We start from the raw sequence: 26,454 nt of genomic DNA, 5'->3' as shown, positions 1-26,454 counted from the left end.
CTTCCTTAAGTAATGGCACCACGTTCGTCAAACCTCCAGTTTTCCGGCACCTCAGCCATGGCTGTTGATGATACAAATATCTCAGCAAGTTGCCCAGCAACTACGTCCCAAGCTTCCCACAAAATTCTGGGAAATACCTGATCAGGTCCTGGGGATTTGTTTGTCTTTATGAGTTTTAAGACCTCCAGCATTTCCTTCTTTGCAGGGAGAATTATTTTCAAGACGTTATTATTTATTTCCCCAAGCTTCCATGTCTTAAATACTGACACTAAGTATTTGCTTTGTCTCTCATCCATCTCCGATGTTTCAACACATAAATGGCCTCGTTGATCTTTAAGAAGCCCTATTCTCTCCCTATTTACTCTCTTGCTTGTACTTTGAATCTCTTTGGGTTCTCCTTAATGATTTTCCAAAGTTATTACATATCCTCTTTTTGCCCCTGATTTCCCTCAAGCATATTCCTACTGCCCTTATACTCCTCCACAAATTCATTTGATCACAGCAAAGCATACCTGATATCCACTTCCTCTTTTTTCATGACCAGAGCCTCAATTTCTCTAGTCATCCAGCATTCCCTACACCTAACATCAAATGTCTTCTGGAAATCCAAGTCTATCATTTCCGCAGCAGATTTATTTTATCCCCAGTGCTTGTTACTCCTTCAAAAAATTCAAATAAATTGACCAAACACAATATCCCTTTCACAAAAGTATTGACTCTGCCCGATTGCAGGGGTTTTTCAAGTGCTGGGCTATAACCACGTTTATAACGTCCTTCCTAAATAGATACATTGCTAAATAGTGCAATGGCTGACTATATCTAGTGTTCATGCTATTTAAAGCTCTGAAATTATCATGAGGAGCCGAACTGCAACACTGTTTGATTAGATTAGATTACTTACAGTGTGGAAACAGGCCCTTCGGCCCAACAAGTCCACACCGACCCGCCGAAGCGCAACCCACCCATACCCATACCCTTATATTTACCCCTTACCTAACACTACGGGCAATTTAGCATGGCCAATTCACCTGACCCGCACATCTTTGGACTGTGGGAGGAAACCGGAGCACCCGGAGGAAACCCACGCAGACACGGGGAGAATGTGCAAACTCCACACAGTCAGTCGCCTGAGTCGGGAAATGAACCCGGGTCTTCAGGCGCTGTGAGGCAGCAGTGCTAACCACTGTGCCACCGTGCCGCCCACAAGTTAAACTGTATTAGTCTCGAACATTAATCATGCCATCAGCTTAGAAATAAATTGAATCCGGGTTACTGTGATAAAGTTGAACAGCCCCAGGAAGCCACAGCACTGGGCTGTTTGGGTTTTGCGCTGTACACCAGTTTTTTACTTGTTGAAAGTCCTGGGAAAAGAACCGCAGTCTATGAGAAATAAAGAAAGGTCTCTGGAGGCTTGTGGAAGCTGTATGCACAGATTGGTGAGTTCAGAATTCAAGCAAGATAAAATCCTGTGTGCTTGTCATACAACCCAGCGGATTTCATGAAGGATTGGCATTCATGTTTGAGAAGATTTCTGAAATGGCAACTTACGATCCTTTTATTTAAAAAAACCCCTTAATTGTGTCTGTCGGGGTGGAGGGTGACAATAGAAAATAGGATGGCATGGTGGCTCAATGGCTAGCACTGCTGCCTCAGTGTCAGGGTCCTGGGCCTAATTCCAACTTTGGATGACTGTCTGTGTGGAGTTTGCACATTCTCCTGGTGTCTGCATGGGTTTCTGCCGGGTGCCCCAGTCCACCCCCCAAAAGTCCAAAGATATGCAGGTTAGCTGAATTGGCCATGCTAAATTGTCCAGTGATGTGTAGGTTAGGTGCATTAGTCAGGGGAAACATAGGGTGGAGGTCTGGGTGGGTTACTCTGCAGAGGGTTGGTGTGGTTTTGTTGGGCTAAATGGCCTGTTTCCACTCTGTAGGGATTCTAAGATTGAGCTTAGATGGAAATACTAATTCGGTTGCCTTATAGTGCTGTTGTCCTAAAATTACATTATTAATAATAAACAGCTAACTTTCTGTTTTAAATGTGGAGTCCAAGATTGGTTATTTGTAAATAGTTAGAAACAGTTGGGCAGTTTTGGGGGTTCACCCCCTATTTTAATTTCATGTATTGCGAATCCACGGACAGTGAAGCTAATTTGGTCTGACTTGCTATTCCTGTATTCTAATAAGACACAACAGCAATTCATGCATAAGAGAATAATCTTGAATGCACTGGGACAAGTTATTCTGATACAAAGGGTTCTGTACATTTGGGTTGGACAAAGAAATGATAAGTAGGGTTCCACACGAACCTACAATTCCAATTGTAATATGTGAATTAATGGAGATAGAATGAAGAGAAAATCAAACTAGTTTCCAATTAGTCCTGCAAAGACTTCAGGCTTACACTTGAAGGATGAACATTGGGTGAGGTACAAGATAGCTCAGGCGACAAGGGAATTAAAACCTCGAACCAAAATCGAGGGGTGAATAAACTTGACCAAAGACAAAGGCAGATTGTGAAGAATGACTATCCTCGAGGAATAGGTGATGGTTGGTCATGTTCAAATCCCCACTGTGTCAGAATACAGTGCTAAAGCAAAACAGTTATAATCACAGCTTTTTTTATTTAAAACCATTTCCATTTAATGACATAAGCAAAAAATCAGATCTCTGCACATTCACAGCCAGCTTTACCTCTCCACATTCACTCACTAGCTCTACCAAGCTAGACAGCATTGATAGAAGTCTACAACTTCTTTTTAAAAAAAGCATACTACCAAATCTCCACATCCATCCGTTGTACAATGTATTCATCAGCATTCGTCATTCATTTTTCTTACCATTCAGAGTCACAGGGGAAACCATACATACCGTTGGGATCAATATAATTTCTTGCTACATATATTCAGTAGAGGTACACAGGTATATACTCTGTAACTGCCACTTCTGGGTCAAAATTGTATGTTTGAGCACAAGACATTTCCTATATCTAGAAACAAACCTCGTAGGTTACTACAATAGAGGGAATTGATGAATCTTCAGCATTTAATGAAACACTTGCAAATGCTCCATAGTATCAAAGTTTAGACATAAATGGATCTTTGCAATAGAAAATTACAAAATGAAGTAAACCTCAGCTCATCAAACCAACAACTAGAGTTTGGATGGATATGCATGGAGCAAATACCATTCCCATGGTACAGTATTCAACAGCGTAAATCTCAAAGGGTACGTGTGGTATAAAGCAGCAAAATGCTGCAATTCAACTAACTCGCTGGTACTTTAGTACTCCCTCTTCCCAATGGAAGTTTAATTCGATATTTTTATCACATATTCTTGGCTAGTGGGATGGTTCAGGACTCAGGCGATTAGTTAACATGCAGATTTTCTCTCTCAATAAAACATAACACTTGCGCCAAAGTGCTCCTTCGGGAATCAACTTTAGAATTTAGGCTAGTACTGATCGGAGGGACAGAAATTCTCCCATGGGATTCTTACACAACAGCTAATGATTCAGAATCCCAATAGCTGCCTGCTTTTGTTTTATGAAGTGTGCTTTGAAGACAAAGGCAGCTTCAGTCATTTCAAATAAAGCAATTAATAAAGCTGGTTACAATTGCACCACATCAAGATGGTTATATTAGTTCCTGCAAAATATGCACCGGCTAATATTTAAGGCAGGATTGGTTCATAATATGGAACAAATACTGGGCTCAGGCATGGGGGCTCGGGGAGTATTTCAAAATGCTGGCTTGATCATTTTTCATGTACTACCTCCGAAAAAGAATTTACCTGTAACTCCTAAGTTGTGTACAAACCAATTTACCCCCAAAAAAGACTGATGCTTTTTTAAAAAAAATACATTATCCCAGGTAATTTAAAAAAAAACAATAATTGTGAGGAGGAACAATTAGAATAATTATCACAAAAAAGATGACAATTACCACTGCCGTTGTTGTCTTGCAATTTGGTCAGTCCACTTGGCCATACTTATTGAACATGCAACACTCCTAATGGCATCGCTTGCCATTTCATGCACCAGCCAGATCTGAACAAAGCGTGTGATCAAGAATGTCTCAAGACATGAGCATCGAAAAGAACCAAAACTGAATACAAATACTGAAAGCTACATATCCATTTCCATAATAATACTGTTTGCTTCCTCATACTCCAGCAGAAGTCCAACACCGCTTCTCCCAGTTGAGCTGTGACAAGAATCAACTCAGCCTCAATCCTCTGTGCCACTGGGTTAAAATGAAAAACCCTCATTCCTCACCAATCCAACGAGGACCAGACAGGAAAATGCCCAAACAGAAGCCACCAAATTGTCATACTGCATCACATGTGGTGCAGCAACATCAATACAAGGAACTTTTTCTCTCAACAAGTGATGATTCAGCCTGTGCTTATTCCATGAGGGCAAGCTTAAACAGCAAGTCAACTGGATGCATTCCACTACATGCCCTACCCCAACTAACATCGACACACATGCACTTTCTGACAAGATTAGCTGAAGTTTGAGATCATGTCAGGCTATAATGAGCAGCAAAACAATGATCATGGCTATCACTCCCCAAAATACAGATCGGTGTTAATGGGTCCAATGACGATGCACAAACTGGTGCCACCTCTAAGGTTTAATTACTAAGTACAGATCGGGAAGATAAAGATAGGAATTTCTGTTGAGAATAGCTTAAAAATAGAGCACATTTTAGTGATTGCTCATTAAGCTTTTTTCCAAAATGGTATTTCTATATTCTGAAATAACCAAAGCTTCAAATTTCAGATTTTCTCAGTCATTTTAAAGCAGACAAAGTTAATATTCATCTGAACAGCTGAAGTGCACTGTAACAAATCTAACAAGCTTGGAGATGTAATTCATAGCAAATTTTCATTGTGTGTGGAAGATCAGCGTGGACTATTAGATGGTTCGTTACCTGTGATATGGATCCTGGTTCTGGGAAAGGTGCGGCTTAATTAGATGCAGAACTGACAAAGAAAGATTTGTGCGCCTAAATGTGTTTAAGTGAAAGACGTTTGCTGTCTTGCAAAATGAGCTGAGAAGTTCAGACGGTGTTTTCATTTGCTAGAGATGGAGCATACAATGCCTGCTAATTGGACTCCACCCGACATAGCAAAGTCCAGACCAGTCCTCATAAATTAGCACATTTTATATCTTAGCTCCTGATTCACTGGTTTGAATTTTCGGGGCCATGGAAGTTTCCAAAAGACTGTTCTTAATTGTTGTCTTACTGGCGACTACATTGTAACCGTGAAAACCAAAGACTTGTTAGCTAGCAACTCACATGCATTAATCAGAAAGTAAGTCTAACTTAATTTCTGGACCCTTAAAGCTTTTATGATTTGCAGTTAGGCTGTAAGAAATAAGATCAGAAAATGAATAAAGTACTTAGCAAGTCTGGCAACAGCTGTGGAATCACAATTAACATTTCAGGTCCCTGACCTTTCATCAGAATCCTGGGTCACTGAGCACCCGAAATGTCAACTTTCTCAAATGCTACTGACATCCTGATAGTTTCCAATGTGTTTGTTTTTCCTTCAGGTTTAGAACATCTGCAGTAATTTGCTTTCATACAGATATACATGATGGTGACCAATATTTATGATTCAGCAGTTACTGGAATAGCGTATGAAATAAATTCATTTTAAAAAAACTAGCTTTCAGTATTGAACATTGAGCTCATTACCACCCCCAAACCTTGCAACAGCTCTGTTTGCAATGCTATTTGCTTGTCATTTGGTCAGGTGGGCTTTAAATTTACACTCCTATCTCTAGGCTGAATACTAGGTAAGTATAGAATAAGGAGGGTGTTTTAATCCACATAAGAACAGTCAAAGATGAACTGTAAGAATTGAGGAAAGGTAACAAAATTGGTGAAATATTACTGTGAAAACTGAGAAAGTTTTTAAAAAGTCATGCAAATAAGCATCTGTAGCTTTAGTAAAAGTGTGCAATATTCCCTCAGTAAAAATGTATGGCATTGATCAAATTCTTGAAGACATTAAAATAATTTGATGCTTCAATAATACAGTGAAGGTCAATATCACAAATTCACTCAACCGCTGGGCACAGAGTGTTACAAATCGTGTAACAGTGCCAGTACCTTGTTGTGACATGTGATTGCCTCGAATGGCAAAGAAATAATTTAAAATACAGCACTATAATACATGAATCAGTCGTTCAGACTTTTTGCTTTCTGAAAGATTATGACTTGCGCATGAATTAAAAAAGGGAGAAAAATTAAATTCAGAAAATAATCCAAAAATATCAAATGTATCCACTTTTATGCATGTACAGCCTCATCACTGACTTGAATTTTCAAACATAACTTGCTTATAACCACTGAAACAAAAAGTTGTCAGTTCAATGTGTCTTGCACTTAATCTGTTATGCATATTAATAAGATTCCTAATTTCAAAGAAGCCAAAAATGAAAAGCCTGGGTTCCAGCAGAGGGGAGGGGCAGCACAACCACCATTTGTTGGATTACATGTTCACATACTGTGGCACAATGAATGCTTTTACAAACGTGAAATTGATAGGATTTCTAGGTAGCGTTAAAGCCAACATGAGCAACGGACAAAGGGCATAAATTTGAATCAGGACTCAACCACTTGGTTAACAATACAGCAATCAAACTGATGACAACTTAACCATTTACTTCCTCCTCCAACTCTTTCTCCTGACAGCAGTTAGATGCAATACCACAATGCTTTAGGGTGAGCCAGCTTTTCAACCTGATCACAGTTGAATCAAACCGTGTTTCATGAAGTGCGTAGACACTCCGATGACAACACTGGGAGGTGTAACACCTCCACATTATCCCCAACAACGATAATTTTCAGTACCCACACAAAAACTTATTTACAAGTGATATTTTCCTGTGGAAGCCACAGAATTACTGAGACCTCCCTGCTTTGAATGGTTCAGCACTTACCAAACTATAAATTTATGCATACAACAACTTAAGTTTTACTGGTTCCAAGTTGGAACTTACCTTAATTCCAATTAACACTGCTAGGCATACTGCCATATGATCTAAACTCTGCAGGTTAGATGGATCATATACTAAGTAAACTGATCTCCAATTTGATAGTAGCTGAGCAATGATAGTCAGTCTCAATGTCAATTGCGTTTAGGAAAGGTCCCTCAGGAGTTTGTACTCCTACTGAGGTGAGGACAATCATGCCAATGGGAAGGAGGGAGAGAGATTTATGCGGTTACAGTAACATCACATCACGAGGGTAATGTGCTCAATGGAAGGAGGACTGTGGTGTACACAATGGAGCAAATTACTTAAAATATGCTTCCATTGTCAACAAAACTCCAACTCTAATTTTGTTTTCCCCCTGCAGGTTGAGCGATCTCAATCTGTTCAGAATGGATGTTTGATTCAAACCTAATTTTGATGCTCAATCATGCAACACTTTACTGCATATTAAATAATCACAGTCTTAATATTCTAACCAATTGATAAATATTCAAAACTAGTTGATATGAACAACATGCTAAGCTTTCACGTCCAATCATCCCGTTAATAATCAATAAATCAAACGTGTCTTTTTAAAAATGCTTCTTCAACTGCATTTTTAAAAAACATCAGCAGTTTCTGCTTCTTGGCTAAAGTACTGCAGAAAAGATCAGAATAGAAAAGATTTCTGTTATCTGCAGAAAAAGCCACTTGCTAGTGAACAAAACTGGGAGAAACAGCAACAATGGCAAGTATTTCTCCCTTCCATGGGATGTGGGAGGAGAGAGAGGAAGTGACATGCACGGTCCTTGTAGCTACCCCAGATGTGTTCTACTAACAGAACGGAACAAGAAACGAATCGGGTCTACCTTTTGTCTCCACTGCTTGGTGCCAATTCAGAGTGAACCTTGATTAACTGAGGAATTGAAAGAACTGTTTAAAAACAAAACCTTTAAATGACACCCAAATTTTATCCAGTATGATTTTGGCCCAAATACAGGCATCAGTATACCAACCTATGTGTAACATTCAGCAAGAATCATAGCATCCCAACTGTTTTTTCACTCACCATTAGATCTTCCAAACTTACTCACACCAACTTCATATTCCATTTTTAAAAACCAGTTTGTACATACAATTGTTTACCAGAAGTATACTATTTAACCAGTGTAGCAATAAGTCTCAATGAACCAAGCTTGAAGGAACGTAAAGTTTTACTTAAATATAAAAATAAAATTTATTGTTTTTTTAAAAATTTTATCTAAATTTAGACGTTGCCAATCACCCGCACACATTCATACTCAGACGTCACAAAATGGCAGTCGTTTAATGGGAAGAGGAGGAACCTTCAATCTGTCTAGCCACTTGGACCAGCCAGAATTGTCTTAAAAATTTCCAATAGAAACAGTACAAATATTCTCTGGAAAATTGTTCATAAATTGTTTGATTGCAGTGTCTTTTAACACAGCAATGCATGTAATCAGTGATTGGATGGTGCAAAAGAGGTCATTCTCAGGTTTTTTTAAAGTATATACTGCATGCCCCACCCCATCTATTACTTAAACTTTTGTCTTCCTGCTTAAAAGCACTCTTGATTTTAATTTCTACTCTTGATTTTAAGTTATTTACACTTCTCTATGCCAGTCAGATTTCAGTCATAGTTATGGGGAGGTAGCTCATTTACAAATGAGCATGATATTTTGTAGTTTGAATGGAAAGTCAGTTTCTCACCATGTTAGCCAATGCAAGAGCTTTTAAATTTTGGCTCACATATTACGTGGGAAACATTGAGGAAATAGCTAATTGAATGTAGCCGGCAATGTGAAAAAACACCTTGGGATGTGGGTCTGTGGAAATGTGGGAAACAGGGGTCAGAGCAGCATTCTCTCCCGGGGTAAAAGAAACACAAAGGATGATTTGAAAAATCCACTTCTGTCACAATAAGGAGGAAAGTGTTTGTGAAAACGGTTTTGAAAATTGACAAGTGATTTCATGAAGAACATAAGAATAATTGTTGTTTCTCCACGTAAAAAATATTCAGATCAACTTGTGTGGGTTGCTGCCTCCAACACTTTACCTAATTTTTATCCATAAACTCAGAGGATAGGTCGGGTCTTCCCACGGTAACGCACACTACAGATTCATCATGTATTCCAAAAGGCACTCCTATACAGACTACTGGGCAAAGACAGCAGTATCATTTGAATGCTAGTCCACCCTGAGATTTTAAAACTGGCCCACATCTCGTCTAAGAGGCCAGAAAACTGGTGTTGTCTGGTCGTCCCCACTATTTTGGTTCCTGAGAATCCCAGTTCAGTGTGTGTCACGAGATTTTACGAAAAGTGTTAAGCCAATAATATCCAAACTGAAATTTGATCAAAACTCAAAATCTGCCAGAAAGAACATCACCACTACCAGGGGACTGCTGATGGCCAACTTCAAGAATCCGCTCATACCAAATTTGTGACAACAGGATGCATGAGGTTTGCAATAATACGTGATCCGTATCCCACCAGTTATAAAAAAAAAGCACTACGCAACATGACTATATACCCAGTATAGCTACTCCTTTAATAAAACCTGCAGAGAGATTAAAGTCAAGATTATTCAAAACTTTTGATGAACCACTTTACTTGCTAAAAAAAAACTTTCGAAAAATCAATGTGTTTTTAATAAAGAAAATTAAAACAGGCACATTTGCAAGGTGCACCCAAAATAAGATGCAAGTACCTAGTTTTGGTTAAAATATACACGGTATATATGCATACATGTACAATTCTGAACATTGTGAGCCAAAGTTTTGGTATAAGCTTGAATAATTTGTGTTTCTTAACATTATAGCACCAGATTTTAAAAATCTGTCATTGAGAATCCTATACTGTGTAATCAGAACCTCCTCCAAAACTAGCCATGACTGCCATTTTTCCATAGAACACCGCTTAATGTGTCACGCAGTTATAGTAGCAAAACACTATCGCATCAGATTAGCAAGAGTCAGATTCACATATATCCAATGAACCAGCCAGGTCCGGCATTACTAACATGCCGCCACACATACACTGAAATTTTTCCTCCAAACTCGATTCACTGAGCAACAAAGTGAGATATACAAGCAAACACTGATAACATTACTGTATATAAAAAAATTCTGACACTTGGAGAGGGGAAAGGGAGGAGGACTGGGAGAAGCATAGGAAGAAAGAGAAATTTGGATTGGTTTATTTTACGTAACTAAATAACAGATTTAAAAAGGAAGCTACTCGCAGGAGGAAAATTAAAGGACAGTCAGGCAACAAAGCAAAATATTGGAGAAGTGACTCAACAGGCACAACAATTTCGTTTTCAAAGTTTCAGTCAGGTTTAGAATTCTTCTCAGGTGTAAACCAAAATTAACAAAGATTTCAAGGAAATGAGAAGGAAGACAAAAGAAAAAGATTTAACAATAGCCTCCAGTTCAGGTTTAGACAGAAAGCACCACAGATAGTGGTGATATTACTGGGAATTGTGCCCTTAAGAAATGTAATTTAAAAAAATGTTTTCAAGTGCAGCAATTTGTACAAAAAAAAAGGGTCAGTCCAGAAAGGCCTGCAAATTGCATTTTACAGCAACCATTAAAGAAGAACATTTCAAGTAAAGCTATGTCTGTTGTTTACTGAGTCACCCATTACTGCTGTACCCTGAACCAAACTAAGATCACCACTCTGCAGTGGTCAGTTTAATAAGGATGTACAAACTTAAGACGATGAAGATTTCACACTGCAGTCCAACAAGGTTTCCTGCACTGTTGCAGAGAAATATTTTTCAGCAGCCACAAGCCATTTGTTAACAGTTCAAGCCCAGAGATGGAAAAGAAAAACTAAATTTAAACTAATTTTCTCAAGTATATATTCTCAGCATTCGAGGTCAGTTGCCTGCACATCCACGACCGGCGTTGTTTAGGGTACAAAAGTAAAAAGTGGTAATGGTTTCCAGAGTAGTCAACTCAATGTTCATATGCGCCATTCAAATTCCCAATGTCTATCGCTTCCGTACGTGCTGACGTCTCGCCTGTAATCTCTGTCTGGTTCCAGTAGGTCGAGATCCAGCTCCGATAGAAAAGGTGGGCGTTCCTGCTGGGAGAAACAGAAATTAGGACTGTTAATTAATGAACACTAATAGCATATGGGAAATTTCCTCTTTCCCTTGGGCCCACAAACTATGCGCATGGTTAGAAACGATGAGAGAATAGTTTTCTGTGGCAACTTAAAATATTCCCGGCTGCTGCCAGGACCACCTGATAAGAGTACTATACAATTCTTTTCTGCAAGGTGATGTAACAGAACGTTTTCAGAGACAACAGATAATGAAGCAGAAACTGCAAGAGTGCAGACAGATCTGGAGGTAAAAAAATGACTTCAGCCAAGTAGGAACAATCCCAAATGGAGACACTTGCCACGGTGTCATCTCTCCTTTAACCAGCTGACCTGCTGGACAGCCAAAATCATGACCAATCGACATGTGAATTGAAAGAAGGGATATGATTGGCGTATGGGTGATGCATATTAAAACACAAGTCCTTGTCCAAGACACACAAAACTTCAACCTAAAATCTGTTCAAAGCATATGTATGAACACCACTATAGAAAAACATTTTTAAAACAACTGTGACAGAACACTCCCTGTTAGATGGTATTGACAAACTACCATTTTACAGTATGTCAATATTGGTGGCCTGCCACCACCTTAGCAATAATACCACAATAAATCAGTGTGTATTAGGAGTAATGTCACATAGCATACAACAGATACTGAAGTGCACAATTTAATAAATTTCATCTTTGGATTATCTCTAAAAATTCAATAATACCAAAACGTTTCTGATAGGATTGATTTGCCAAATATCCTGTTAGAATACGAAACCATGCGATATATCTACCTAGAATACTTCTCTGTTCATTTTCAAGTCAAATTTGGTGGGCAACTTCTTCGGAACTTGGTCATCTTGATCAAATGTTGAACAGGTAATTTTAGACGTACTTTTCAGTGTCTTCCTGTTAGAAGCCTGCTCCCTATACAGACATCTGATGTGATGAAGGGTTCTTTTAAACAGTACTCGTCCTGGCTAAGACTCAGGACATGGTAGTTTGGTCGTGTAGTGTTTGGGCAGGTGTGCAAATGCAATAGACAGAGTTTGACCATTTTTGTTGCTTTTGACTTAAGTGACCTCTGAAATGGCCAAGTAAGCCACTTGGTTGTACTAAATCTTCACTATACAAGACTATAATGAATCAAGGCATTAAACAAAAACTTTGTCAAAGATCTTATGTTACTTAGAATCACACTGATCTGATTGATGAAAGACTAAGGTCTTGAGAGGCTATCTACAGCAACAACATATTATATGACATCTACTTCCTGTGTATAGACATAAGTCATATTCCATCAAGGAAGAAAATGCAGAATCTCTACTCCACTGCTTACTACTACGGATCCTTGAATTGGTGTAACTGCCGGAGACAATGGAACGGAGAAGGGGAAGCAGATAATTACAGTACTAACAGAGGTTGGTGACAATGAATACTTTCTTACCAAATGCTGATGGTGCTGCTGCACCTGCTCCTGGACTCCCAAAGGTTGTTGCTGGAGCACCAGTGGTCCCAAAAGAAAAGTTGCCACTCGGAGTACTTTGTCCAAATCCAGATGCAGCTGTCCCTGGAAGGACAACCAGCTAAAGTCAATAAGCTGTTATTGACTGTTAAAAATTCACTATGGGGTTCAGACAAAATGAAAATCTCCTGTCTTTTGAGAAAGAATGAGGAATTTCTAATGCAAGTTACAAATTCTTATCTTACATTCCCACAAAATCTGGTTGCTTCCTTTAATGGATTTATTCTCTCTTTCAAGATGACCTGTGATGTTTAATTTACCATTAGTCAGTCGTTCCCAGGGTTATCTTTGATGTTATATTTGTACTTTTGCAATCCTTGGACAATGATTTTGCTGAAGTAGAAAAATGTGATCGATATCCACTAGCCATTTCCTTAGGTAGTCCAGTTTCTAGTTGGGTTAGAAGCCTTTGCCCTCTTTCAGTGTTTCAAGTCTGTTACATCGTAATTGCTGTTTCTAATATTCTGAATATTGAATTTAATCCAGGCTCCAACACGAATACGGACACAACACAAATGAATCATCACGCATCCTCACAGAAATTAACTAACTGAAATTCAGATTAAAGATTGAAGCCATTCTTTCCCATCTCAGCCACAATCCCTATTCCTGGTGTACCACTCTGTTCCTCTCCCTGGCAACTGGTTAAGATCAAAGTATACTGCTTCTGGTGGCATGGTTGACACCAAAATGAGCCCCGAATCGTGCTTCATTGCAAGTCTGCCCATTTCCATCTCCACAACACTGCCTAATTTGACCCCACCACAGCACATCTGCTAAGCCCTCGTCATTGCCTTTGTTACCTCTTAACTAGTTCAAGCATGGTTAGGTGAATGGGCCACCCTAAATTGCCCGTAGTGTTAGGTGAAGGGGTAAATGTAGGGGAATGGTTTGGGTGGGTTGCTCTTCAGAGGGTCGGTGAGGGCTAGTTGGGCCAAAGGGCCTGTTTCCACACTGTGAGTAATCTAATCTGACCTAATCACTACTGGCTGGTCGCATGGGTATGAAGCCAGGGAACTATAGACCGGTGAGCCTGACCTCTGTGGAGGGCAAGTTGTTGGAGGGAATCCTGAGGGACAGGATGTACATGTACTTCAAAAGGCAAGGACTGATTCGGGATAGTCAACATGGGTTTGTGCATGGGAAAACATGTCTCTCAAACTCGATTGAGTTTTTTGAAGTAACAAAGAAGATTGATGAGGGCAGAGCAGTAGATATGATCTATATGGACTTCAGTAAGGTGTTCGACAAGGTTCCCCATGGGAGACTGATTTCCATGAGACCTAACCATGCTATACAGGGAGAACTAGCCATTTGGATACAGAACTGGCTCAAAGGTAGAAGACAGAGGGTGGTGGTAGAGGGTTGTCTTTCAGACTGGAGGCCTGTGACCAGTGAAGTGCCACAAGGATCGGTGCTGGGTCCTCTACTTTTTGTCATTTACATAAATGATTTGGATGCGACCATAAGAGGTACAGTTAGTAAGTTTGCAGATGACACCAAAATTGGAGGTGTAGTGGACAGCGAAGAGGGTTACCTCAGATTACAACAGGATCTGGACCAGGTGGGCCAATGGGCTGAGAAGTGGCAGATGGAGTTTAATTCCGATAAATGCGAGGTGCTGCATTTTGAGAAAGCAAATCTTAGCAGAACTTATACACTTAATGGTCCTAGGGAGTGTTGCTGAACAAAGAGACCTTGGAGTGCAGGTTCATATCTCCTTGAAAGTGGAGTCGCAGGTAGATAAGATAGTGAAGACAGCATTTAGTATGCTTTCCTTTATTGGTCAGAGTATTGAGTACAGGACTTGGGAGGTCATGTTGCGGCTGTACACGACATTAACTAGGTCACTGTTGAAATATTGTGTGCAATTCTGATCTTCCTATCGGAAAAATGTTGTGAAACTTGAAAGGATTCAGAAAAGATTTACAAGGATGTTGCCAGGGTTGGAAGATCTGAGCTACAGGGAGCGGTTGAACAGGCTGGGGCTGTTTTCCCTGGAGCATCGGAGGCTGAGGGGTGACCCTATAGAGGTTTACAAAATTATGAGGGGCATGGATAGGATAAATAGGCAAAGTCTTTTCCCTGGGGTCGGGGAGTCCAGAACTAGAGGGCATAGGTTTAGGGTGAGAAGGGAAAGATATAAAAGATACCTAAGGGGCAACTTTTTCACGCAGAGGGTGGTACGTGTATGGAATGAGCTGCCAGAGGATGTGGTGGAGGCTGGTACAATTGCAACATTTAAGAGGCATTTGGATGGGTATATAAATAGGAAGGGTTTGGAGGGATATGGGCCGGGTGCTGGCATTGGGTTGGGATATCTGGTTGGTATGGATGGGTTGGACCAATGGGTCCGTTTCCATGCGGTACATCTCTATCACTCTATCATTCTTCCAATGCTGGTGCTGAGATGTAATCACTCCGTTGTTGGTGGCTGTGGCTTCAGATACTTTGGCATCTAAACTCCAGAACTCCCTTGTTAAAATTTCTCAGATGGTCTATCACTCTCCCTTTAAGGCACCCCTTAAAACATGCTTTTCTACCTATGTATGCTGTAGTGTCATTTTTTTTGTGATGATGATGATGATCTGGTCAAGCATCTTGGGAATGTTATTAAACGCACTATGATAAGACAAGTTGCTGTTGTGCAGGCATTTCCTGTATCTTGGCTCCAACAGCTCGGAAGAGAACTCATCAGAAAGTGTAACTGGTGAGATGCTGGTGAAATAGGAGCTGACACAAACACCAGAAATTAGTTCAAAAACAAATCACTCATAACAGCGCTTGGAACAGGACAAAACATCCCAATGCACTTCAGAAACATTGTACAAGTTATGACATTGACCAAAAAAAATCAAGTGAAGTGACCAAAAGCTTGGTCAAAGTTTTAAGGGGAATGTAGATGGAGCAAAGAGAAGGGAAAGTAAAGGCAGAAGGAGTTATAGAGGAAATTCTCAAGCTCAGCTTGACCAAAGCCTAACTGCCAAACAGCTAAAGCAGTGTGGAACAAATTGAGATGTGCCATCACAGATTAAAACACATGCATTAGATGCAGACTCTCTTGATTTAAAAAAGTATAATAGCTCATTTGTCTACATCCATCAACTTAATCTATCAGCCATTTCTGTAAGACTAAAGTTTAACTTTTGATTTACAAAAACATTTTCCTCCTGATTCCTGGAGGTGCTGACCCCTGCTGGACATAATTGCACAGCTGCACCAAACATTATAATTCTTTGCAAAGTCATTCTTCAATGGGGTCCTCAAGAGTAGAAATGTGCACACCAGATAAATAGCTCAGCTGGAGAGAGGAGATAGAAATTCATGAGTTGCGGCTACCGCAATAATGTTCCCAAAATAATATTCACATTATTCTGCACTGATCTGTTTGTGCTGCTCAATCTAAGTTTTGTACGTTTCAATCACTATCAACAAAAATACAGTACCCGATTCACACTCAAGGCTCATGTATTTGCATGAAAGCACCAACGTTCAGCACTCCCTTGCGCCCAAAAAGCTAGGTAGCAGTAAATATTCTGTAGGACGTTTGGGCATGCACTTTTTATTGTAAAATTGCTCAGTTCATAATTTAGTGCTTTTTTAATATAGATAGATATTTTCTACTATCGTAGCAGCTACAGTGAGATTGTACAAACCAAAATATCTCAGATTAGACTTTTTTTTTTGAAAGTCAGTTTACTTAAGTGGAAAAATAGTATTCCTTCAGTCGAGTGCTACATTTCATATAGACCATGTACGTATTATTTGAGACAGTGCAAATCACAGTCGGAGAGCATCAAACCACAACTGAGGACCAAATGTTTTGGATTGCTCTTGAAAATGCAGCTACAATCCATAAACTAAACAGGTTCCAAGAGCATTGTAAAAGCACAAACACTTGCAGACTTGGGAGGTAATTAGATAAAGCAGCTCAAGTTGAACATGGATTTCTTGGTTGGTCACCAGACTCATGTGTGGTCACTGATTTGTATGGATTTCAGTCTGACCTTCTTAGCATTTCTGTAATGCAATGCTAAATATACATTCAGGAAGGCCTTAACAATTCCTTGTGTATATGAATAACTCTATTGCCTTCAGGTCCAGCAAGCTCACATTGGCTGTGAAGAGAAAAGGAAAAGTACACATATCGGGCAACTCACTAATAAATGTATGATGAAGTTAGAATTGTGGAAAATACACGAAAAAAAACTCAATGGGGTATATTGGAAGGAGACCATTCAAAAAGCATATGGCATTTTTGAAGAACAATTCTCAGATGGGGACAACATTGCACGATTGTATTTATTTTTCATCTACAGTTACCCAAAGTTGTAATCATTATAAAGATGATGGTCCAACAGGGCTAGCCAGAGAATTCCAAAATCCTCCCTCAGTGACCACAAAGGAAGAACAATGAGTGGCCACTTCAAGATGCCTATGTGACTTAAACATGGTGGTAACTGGCGATATTGTTTCTCATTTTGGTTACAACATCATTGGCAAAGAGGTGCTTCCTAGCTTAGACTACAGAGTTGCAAAGTGCACACAGAAAGCCAAATATATGAGTAGATGGGTACTGATGTGCTGAGTAAACAGCCTGCTCTGTCCTGGATGGCATTGAGTTTTCGTTTGAAGCTGCAGCAGTCATAACTGTCGACTTGACCTTTTATTGAGGCCCTCACTGTTTTCCTTTTGTTTTTCTAATTTCTTATATTTTTAAGATTTAAACTTTGCATTGAAGGAGAGAACAAAGACAGATGTTGGCCTTGGGAACTTGTTGGAAGATAATGCAACTTAATTACTGTCAGAAGGACACTACAGATAAGTTGGCATATACCTGCTCAGGGGTGACATGCTGATTGGATGCTGAATTGGTTAATCAATGCCAACCACTGAAAATATTAATAAAGAGCAAAACAGGGAGAAAACCAGTTCTGACTGGCAGTCATTTTGGGAAGCTTCCAGGCTGGCTGGTCTGTTTTTCTCTTAGATTCTCTCTCCAGTTACCAAACTGTTAAATGTTCTTAGAAAAGAATCCCAGCCTGTAAGTAGTAAGCAAATATTCCTAGGAGACTGCGGAAATTGTTGCATTAATTAGCAACGTGAAATTTGTGCAAGTTATCAGTCCATGCGCCTGTGACCAAATTATTGTCCAAAAACTAAATGAAGGCCTGATATTCAGCATTTAAAACTGTTTAATTGAGCTGGCAAGTTACAATCCTTCATATTCTTCCCATTTTATCTGTTCACTGTGTCAGTCTGTGAGAGTATGAGGATTATAATTGAATAAGATTGGTGTAGAATGTAGATATTAATTAGATTAACTTGTTTTTCTGTTCTGTTAAAGCTATATTATTAATATTAAATGTAAATTTTTTGTTGAAGTTACAAATTTGGTGTCCAAGATCGGTTACTTGTAAAATTTGGTTAGGAACAATGGGCAATGTTGAGGGGTATTAAATATTTTAATTTCACTGAGTTGGAAATCTGGTGGTTCGGTGAGGGTGTAGTGCAAAGGGATTTGGGCATCCTAGTCCAGGATTCTCCTAAGGTAAACTCGTACGTTGAGTTGGTAGTTAGGAAAGCAATTAAAATGTTGGCATTTATTTTGACAGGACTAGAATTTAAAAACAGTGATATACTTCTGAGGCTTTATAAAGCTCTAGTCACATCACATTCAGAATATTGAGAGCAATTTTGGGTCTCCTACCTGAGGAAAAATGCACTGACCCTGGAGCAGGTCCAGAGGAGGCTCACGAGAATGGTCCCAGGAACAAAAAGTTTAGCATATGAGGGACATTTGAAAGCTATGGGTTGCTACTTGATGGGAGTGGAGAAGGATGAGGGGATCGAATTGAAACTTACAGAATAATAATAGCCTGGACAGAATGGATGCTGGTAAGATGCTTCCATTAACATGAGAGACCAGGACTCGAGGGCACAGCCTTAGAGTAAAGGGAAGACCCTTTAGAATGGACAGGAGGAGAAACTTCTTCAGCCAGAGAGTGGTGAATCTATGAAATCCACTGCCACAGAAGGCTGTGGAGGCCAGGTAATGGAGTATATTTAAGACAGAGACAGATAGTTCTTGATTGTCAAGGGGATCAAAGATTATGGGGAGAAAGCAGGAGAATGGGGTTGAACAACGTATTAGCCATGATCAAATGGTAGAATAGACTTGATGGACTGAATGGCCTAATTTCTGCTCCTATGTCTCATGATCTTCTGATGTGGCTTGGCTGCTTGTTATCTTTGTCTTGTGACATTTTGTAATCAAGAGGCATTGGGGCTTCAGAAATTGGCCTCTTTGCGACTGTATCTGACTTGCTCTGCTTCTGTCAGGGTTGATATGGCTGTTCCAATTAAAGCCAATTGACAAAGGTGACCCCTTTATGCTGCCAGTAGGAAACGCAGCAGCTGAAGAAATTAGATCTTTTCTTGCCAGTGATAATCATGATTTGAAACGTATGGATTAATTTAATAGATTCTGAGGGAACACCAGAGGTTCTGGGTCCTTGGTGATCTTAAATAGCATCTTTTTAAATCTTCAGGCAGGATGTTAGCCACTTAGGGATTTTCCTATTATTCTCAATTTTGCTTAGTAACCTTGAAACCTTATTTACACAGGTGATGACTTCATGTTGTAGGTTACATCACCATTCAGGATTTTCAGGCATTCTAGCTAAGACATAAAAAGAACTGGGTATAAACGGTTTCACAAGGTCTCACACATCTTATAGCCAAACAAACAGTGTGTATACTATGATGTCCCATGTTGGGAAAAGAACGTATTTTCTTGTGATGACATGTTCAGAGTTTGAGAGAAGATTTGTAGCTCGGGTGCTCATTGTTGTTGTGGTTCTGTTTGCCGAGCTGGGAATTTGTGTTGCAGACGTTTCGTCCCGTGTCTAGGTGACATCGTCAGTGCTTGGGAGCCTCCTGTGAAGCGCTTCTGTGATCTTTCCTCCGGCATTTGTAGTGGTTTGTTTCTGCCTCTTCCGGTTGTCAGTTCCAGCTGTCCGTTGCAGCGGTCAGTATATTGGGTCCAGGTCGATGTGCTTTATTGATTGAATCTGTGGATGAATGCCATGCCTCTAGGAATTCCCTGACTGTTTGGCTTGTCCCATAATATTAGTGTTGTCCCAGTCGATTTCATGTTGCTTGTCATCTGCGTGTGGGGCTAATAAGGATAGCTGGTTGTGTCATTTCGTGGCTAGTTGGTGTTCATGGAGGCGAATCGTTAGCTGTCTTCCTGTTTGTCCTATGTAGTGTTTTGTGCAGTCCTTGCATGGGAATTTGTACACTACATTGGTTTTGCTATTGCTGGGTATTGGGTCCTTCGTTCTGGTGAGTTGTTGTCTGAGAGTGGCTGTTGGTTTGTGCTGTTATGAGTCCTATTGGTTGCAGTAGTCTGGCTGACAGTTCAGAAATGCTCTTATGTATGGTAGTGTGGCTAGTCCTTTGGGTTGCGGCATGTCCTCGTTCCGTTGTCTTTCCCTTAGGCATCTGTTGATGAAATTGTGCAGGTATCCCTTTTTGGGCGAATACATTGTATGGGTGTTCTTCTTCCTCTTTTTGCAGTTCTGGTGTACTGCAGTGTGTTGTGGCCCTTTTGAATAGTGTCTTGATGCAACTTCTTTTGTGTGTGTTGGAATAGGACAGAACAGGACCACACACCGTAAAAAAAAGCACTAAAAGAAAAAAAATGGCCAAACTAATACACAACAGAGAGGACACCACAACACACACCTGGGTTAGAAACCTCTCCCACAGACAGCTCACAGACATGGAAAGAACAATACTGACCAAGGGACTCAACTACAACCACAGGGACGCCAAGACAGCAGACTTCCTAGCAGCACTAGAATGCACACTCAGGAACAATGGACTGACAGAAGAGACACATAAAGTGAGACAAAGTATCGTACCTCTGATAACAAGGAAAAGACAAACACATAACCTCAACACCAAGGAGAGGGAAGCACTAAATTTACTAAGAAACGATAAGAACATAATCATACTACCAGCAGACAAAGGCAGAATGACGGTCACCCTGGACAAAGCAGAATACATCGAAAAAGCACAACAACTACTTGCAGATACCAACACCTGCCAAAAGAAGGTGTTTGACCCCACCCCATAGTTCACCAATAGGATAAACAACACACTGAGAAATCTACAAAAAAAACGGACAGGTAACCAGGTTTGACCTACAAAGAATGAAACCTGAAAGCAACTACATCCCCAGATTCTACGGACTATCTAAAGTGCACAAACCAGACATTCCACTCAGACCCATAGTATCACTACCAGGGACACCATCACACAAACTGGCTAAAGAACTACAGCAGAAATTGAAAGACCTGATCAGTGGATCCAGACACTCTATACAGTTAACACAGGAATTCTTGGACATCATCAGAAATATACACAGAGACAAGGAAGAAACCATGGTCTCATTCGATGTAACGGCACTGTTCACCTCTATCGACAAAGCCCGAGACAGAGAAACAATAGCCAATCTGCTGGACATACAGAACAGACAACTGGACGTTGAACCTATCAACAAAGACGGCATACTCAAACTATTGGACCTGTGCCTCACAACACACTTCACATTCAACAACCAAATATATGAACAAATCAATGGCACACCCATCGGCTCACCCATCTCTTGGCTCATAGCAGAAGCAGTAATGCAAAGGTTAGAACAAACAGTCTTACCGCAAATTCAACCCAAACTCTGGGTCAGATATGTGGATGACACCTTTGTAATAATTAAAAACCACAAAAATAGAGAACACACACCGGATCATCAATGCCACACTCACAGGAATCCGATTCACTAGAGAGGAAGAAAAGGACAACCAACTCCCATTCCTAGACGTGGTGGTACAGAGAACACCGAACGGAGAATTCACCACAAAGTATACAGGAAAGCCACACACACAGACCAAGTCCTGAACTCCGAAAGCGGCAGATTCAAACCACTACAAATGCCGGAGGAAAGATCACAGAAGCGCTTCACAGGAGGCTCCCAAGCACTGAAGAGGTCACCTAGACAGGGGATGAAGCGTCTACAACACAAATTCCCAGCTTGGCAAACAGAACCACAACAATGACATGTTCAGACTTAAGTGGACTAAGGAGTGCTCTGAGAAATGGTTAAATGATTTATTTATATTGATTTTGGTAATTCCGAGAAATAACAATGTAACCTGTGACCTGGGAAGAACAGCTTAGTAAATTGTAAATAATAAATTAATCACAGTTGGGTTTGGGACAACCAGTATTTTCCAATTGGTAATTCAGAACACAGAATAAACAAGGAAGGCAGTCTCTGAATGAAACAATTTTCTGTTGGCCAGTCTTTGATCAGATCCTGGTGTTGAAGCAGGTATCTGAGAAGATAGCAGAAGTTGTATTACTGGGTGCTTTTTGGTGAAGACAACAAAGGAAGAGGACCTTGGACTGGATAAAGATTACATAATTTCTTACTGTTTTTTTTAAATAAAGTTTATATAAAATGTTTGAGCATGTCTCCACTGACATAGAAGGTATGAGCTATCAACAGCTTCCGGGTTAAGAGTCAAAATAAACTCGACTGCAACTTATGTTAATTCTTACTCAGATAATTATACAGTACTACGTTACCTTAATCAATGCAATGCTATAAAGGAAGGAATGTGGTTTATTTCCATGTCAAAACCAATTCTCTGTCACACATAGGCATTGATTGTATTTTCTGCTACCAGGCTTAAACAAAAGATAACTACTGCAGCAGCAAAGATTGTCTTTTGCATCTTTTACAGAAGGAGCTGTGCCATTTTCACTAAGCAGCTAGCCTTGATGGAGCAAAGAGCAGTGGCAGCAGAATCGTTTGAAGCACAGGTTTTTGTTTTAATGTATCTCTCATTACTGTACTGGTAAGAAGTAGCCAGTAGTGAGCAGCCAAGGCTTACAGAACACTGTAGCATTGCATTAACTTACCAGCCCCAAAGTTCAAAGTGGTAGTTCCAAAGTTGAACCCTAGTAGAAAAAAGAGGTGACTGTCACCGGCAACAATTATGATTAAAATTTGGTTAGAACAAAAAAAATGCACTTCCAAACACCACATTCACGCCATTTCAGGTCGACTTACACAACTTTTGAAAGTTCATGTAGTGATCCAACTTTCTACTTTGCACCTGCATAAAATGGGAACAAATGACCAGTGGAGAGCAATTTAAGAATTTACATAATCTGCAGTGATTCTGGAATGCTTTAGTAACTCTGACTGGAAATAATGTGTAGATATTATGAGAGAACAGAATTTGCCATGAATATATTATTTGCCAAGAACATCTTAACCCTGTAGAAAAGGCATCCTTATCCATGAATTCAGTCAGCACTTAGCTACATTGCCTCCACGGTCCATGTGATAAACTAGAAGGAACCAGAGATGTGACTGTGAAACCAGCCACAGTGATAATAAAACCACCCAGTATCATTCAATTCATTTCCACAACTGACTGGACTCTATCAAGCAGCTCATTCCATGTTAGAATCTGATCTGGATGATTCAGGACAACTCTGGTCAAATCAAATCAAACCAGTAATTTTGTGAATTTACACTATTGCAGAGTAATAGTTAAATATATCAAGCATTGCCATTTTCAAAACTTCGAACAATCAATTCTCCTGTAAGATACAAAGTTTTTGACCAAATCAGTGCCTAAAATAAAATCTCAATTACACACACACACATTTATATATATACTTTTTTCCCACCAGCCAAAGTCAGATTTTCAAGCAACCAATTTATGATATTAGCTCTTACCATGCACCTTCTAGACCACAAAAACTGCTTTTCATTTCAATATTGTAAGATACAAGCACTGCTTCCATTCAGTAGGTCTTAGAAGACAGCAACTGAACTCTTGACTACAAGAATTTGAATAAAATCATTTAGAACCAAGCTGCAGAAGAAAGCAGTTTGCATTGAGTATAATAGTCACAGAAACGTATAGCCTTTGGTCCAACTTGTCCATGCCAACCAGATATCCCGAATAAATCTAGTCCCAGTTACCAGCACCTGGCCCATATCCCTCCAAACCCTTCCTATTCATATACCCATCCAGATGCCTTTTAAATGTTGCAATTGTACCAGCCTCCACCACCTCCTCTGGCAGCTCATTCCATACACGCACCACCATTTGCGCGAAGTACTTACCTCTTATGTCCCTTCTAAATCTCTCTCTTCTCACCTTACACCTATGCCCTATAGTTTTGAACTCACCCACGCTGGGGAAAAGACCTTGTCTGTTTAATCGATCCATGCCCCTCATGATTTTATAAACCTCTATTAAGGTCACACGTCAGCTTCTGATGGTCCAGGGAAAAATAGCCTATTCAGCCTCTCCCCACAGTTCAAACCCTCCAATCCTGGCAACATTTTTGTAAAGCTTTTCCGAACCCTTTCAAGTTTCACAACATCTTTCTGATAGGAGGGAGACCAGAATTGCGCACAAAATTCCACAAGTGGCCTAACCAATGTCCTATACAGCTGCAACATGACCTCCCAATTCCTATATTCAATGTTCTGTCCAATAAAGAAAAGCATACCAAACTCCTTCGCCACTATCCATCTATCTGTGACTCTATTTCCAAGGAACTATGAACCTGCACCTGAACAATGGTCTCTTTGTTCAGCAAGACTCCCCAGGGCCTTACCAGCAAGTGTACAAATCCTGCCCTAATTTGCCTTTCCAAAACACAGCACCTCACGTTTAGCTCAACTCCATCAGCCCATCTGATCAAGATCCTATTATACTCTGAGGTAATCATTTTTGCTGTCCACTACATCTCCAATTTAGGCGTCATCTGCAAACTTACTAACTATACCTCCTGTGTTCACCTCCAAATCATTTATATAAATGATGAAAAGCAATGGACACCAGTCCTTGTTGAGTTTTCCAACACATTTTGGAGTTTTCCCAATTTGCCTTCCTCACTGGCAAGAGCATCTCAAAATGTGGAGAGAAAGTAAAGAAAAACATGCAGGGTTGCAGGTCCTCATTACTAAGCCTCACTGGACATGGCATGTACACACTGAACAAGTCAGTGCTGCGGATCAGCTGTGATGCTGCCCATTCTTGAATATCTGCATAAGAGGTGAGAGATCTGTGTAGTATAGCTGTTTAATTTTTCAATTGGGAACTGAAAAGCTGACAATTAAATTGAATAATATTCAAGAGTTTTACAAAACATTTGAGATCTCTTCCAAAACCAGAACTAATGGAACTCATACAAAAGAAATGGCAATAAGATAAGTACTTCAATAGGAGTCAGCATCCTTGAGGGGAAGAACTAAGATATTCGTTCCATATGTCAGGCAATAACCATCGCCAATAAAAACCACCTAACTGCCCCTTGGCATTTTGTGGTTTTACCATCACTGAATCCCCCACAAACAACATCCTCGGGATTACCATTGACCAGAAACTCAAGTGAACTCATCATTTTAATACAGTGGCTACAACAGCAGGTCAGAGATTCGGAATACTGCAGCAAATAACCTAGCACCGGACTTCCCAAAACCTGTCCACCATCTACAAGGAACAAGTCAGGAGTGTGATGGAATACTTTCCACTTGTCTGGATGGGTGCAGGTCCAACAACAGTCAAGAGGCTTGACTCCATCCAGGACAAAACAACATGCTTAATAGGCACCACGTTCATAAACATCCACTCCCTCCATCACCAACGTTCAGTACCGGCAGTGTCTACTATCGACAAAATGCACTCCAGAAATCTGTCGAAGACCCTGAGACATGTCCAGAATTACTAACACCTCCACCTCATGCTCCTCTATCCCACCTAGTCAGTATTCTCCTCAACCACATTGCCTTTTTCTAGTGTGAATACCGACAAAAAGTATTCCCCTCTATTCTCTGACTCCAAGCACAACTTTCCACTACTCTGCTTGATTGGCCATAGTCTTACTCTAATCATTCCTTAATTCCTATAGAAAGCCTTAGGGTTTTCCTTGATCCTATCTGCCAATGACTTCTCACGTCACCTCCTGGCTCTTCTTAGCTCTCTCTTTAGGTCTTTCCTGGCTACCTTGTAACTCTCAAGCACCCTAACTGACCCATCACATCTCATCCTAACATATGCCTTCTTTTTCCTCTTGACAAGCGATTCAATTTCCTTCGTAAACCACGGCTCCTGCACTCGACAACTAATTCTCTGCCTGACCAGTACATACTTATCAAGGATCTGCAGTAGCTGGTCCTTGAACAAGCTCCACATTTCAACTGCGCCCGTCCCATGCAGTTTCCTTTGTCATCCTATGCATCCTAAATCTTGTCTAATAGCAGTTCTCTTGAGATGTCCTTTGCTGAAAACAAAAAGTGTGGACATTGGTCAGATATGTAAATTTATGTTAGCTTTCACTTAACATTCAAGTTTATGTCTCATAGATGCGATTTATTTTACTGTGTCACTGCAGTGCAAGATATATTTGTATAGTTTTTTTTATTCACTCACATGCAGGCTTGGCAGTGGGGAGCTACTGCCTTGAAATGCTGCAGTCCACATGCTGTAGGCAGACTCAATGTTATGAGGGAGGGAATTTGAGGATTTTAACCAAGAATCGATGAAGGAATAGCTATATACTTCCAAATCAGGATGGAGTGCGCCTTGGAGAGGAACTATCAATTGTTGTGTATCGACTGCCCTTGCCCTTTTAGCTTAAAGTGGTTGTGGGTTTTAGCAATTGCTGGGGTCTTGAAGTTGAATGTGGAAGTTTTTATTCCACTCTCCGTTACAACTAAAAGCT

At 40.2% G+C, this 26,454-nt stretch overlaps 1 protein-coding gene across 3 annotated transcripts in view; it reads right to left on the bottom strand.

Annotated features, from left to right (window-relative positions):
* Nucleotides 1-2,600: 2,600 nt before the first annotated feature.
* The window catches only part of pom121 (POM121 transmembrane nucleoporin), a 58,704-nt gene continuing 34,850 nt past the window's right edge, over nucleotides 2,601-26,454 (bottom strand). Inside the window, exons 12-14 of one of the 3 annotated variants that reach the window (XM_060848446.1) lie at nucleotides 22,624-22,662; nucleotides 12,556-12,678; nucleotides 2,601-11,096 (exon numbers count right to left, since the gene is read on the bottom strand). In XM_060848446.1, the coding sequence (XP_060704429.1) occupies nucleotides 11,005-11,096; nucleotides 12,556-12,678; nucleotides 22,624-22,662 (254 nt within the window). In that variant the 3' untranslated portion in view covers nucleotides 2,601-11,004. Of the gene's footprint in view, nucleotides 11,100-12,555; nucleotides 12,679-22,623; nucleotides 22,663-26,454 lie in introns of all 3 variants that reach the window. The other 2 variants (XM_060848445.1, XM_060848447.1) reach the window with 2 other exon arrangements.

This window comes from Hemiscyllium ocellatum, chromosome 31 (genome assembly GCF_020745735.1).
Source record: "Hemiscyllium ocellatum isolate sHemOce1 chromosome 31, sHemOce1.pat.X.cur, whole genome shotgun sequence".
NCBI classification, from domain to species: Eukaryota; Metazoa; Chordata; class Chondrichthyes; order Orectolobiformes; family Hemiscylliidae; genus Hemiscyllium; species Hemiscyllium ocellatum.
This window is presented reverse-complemented; position numbering and strand designations above follow the sequence as displayed.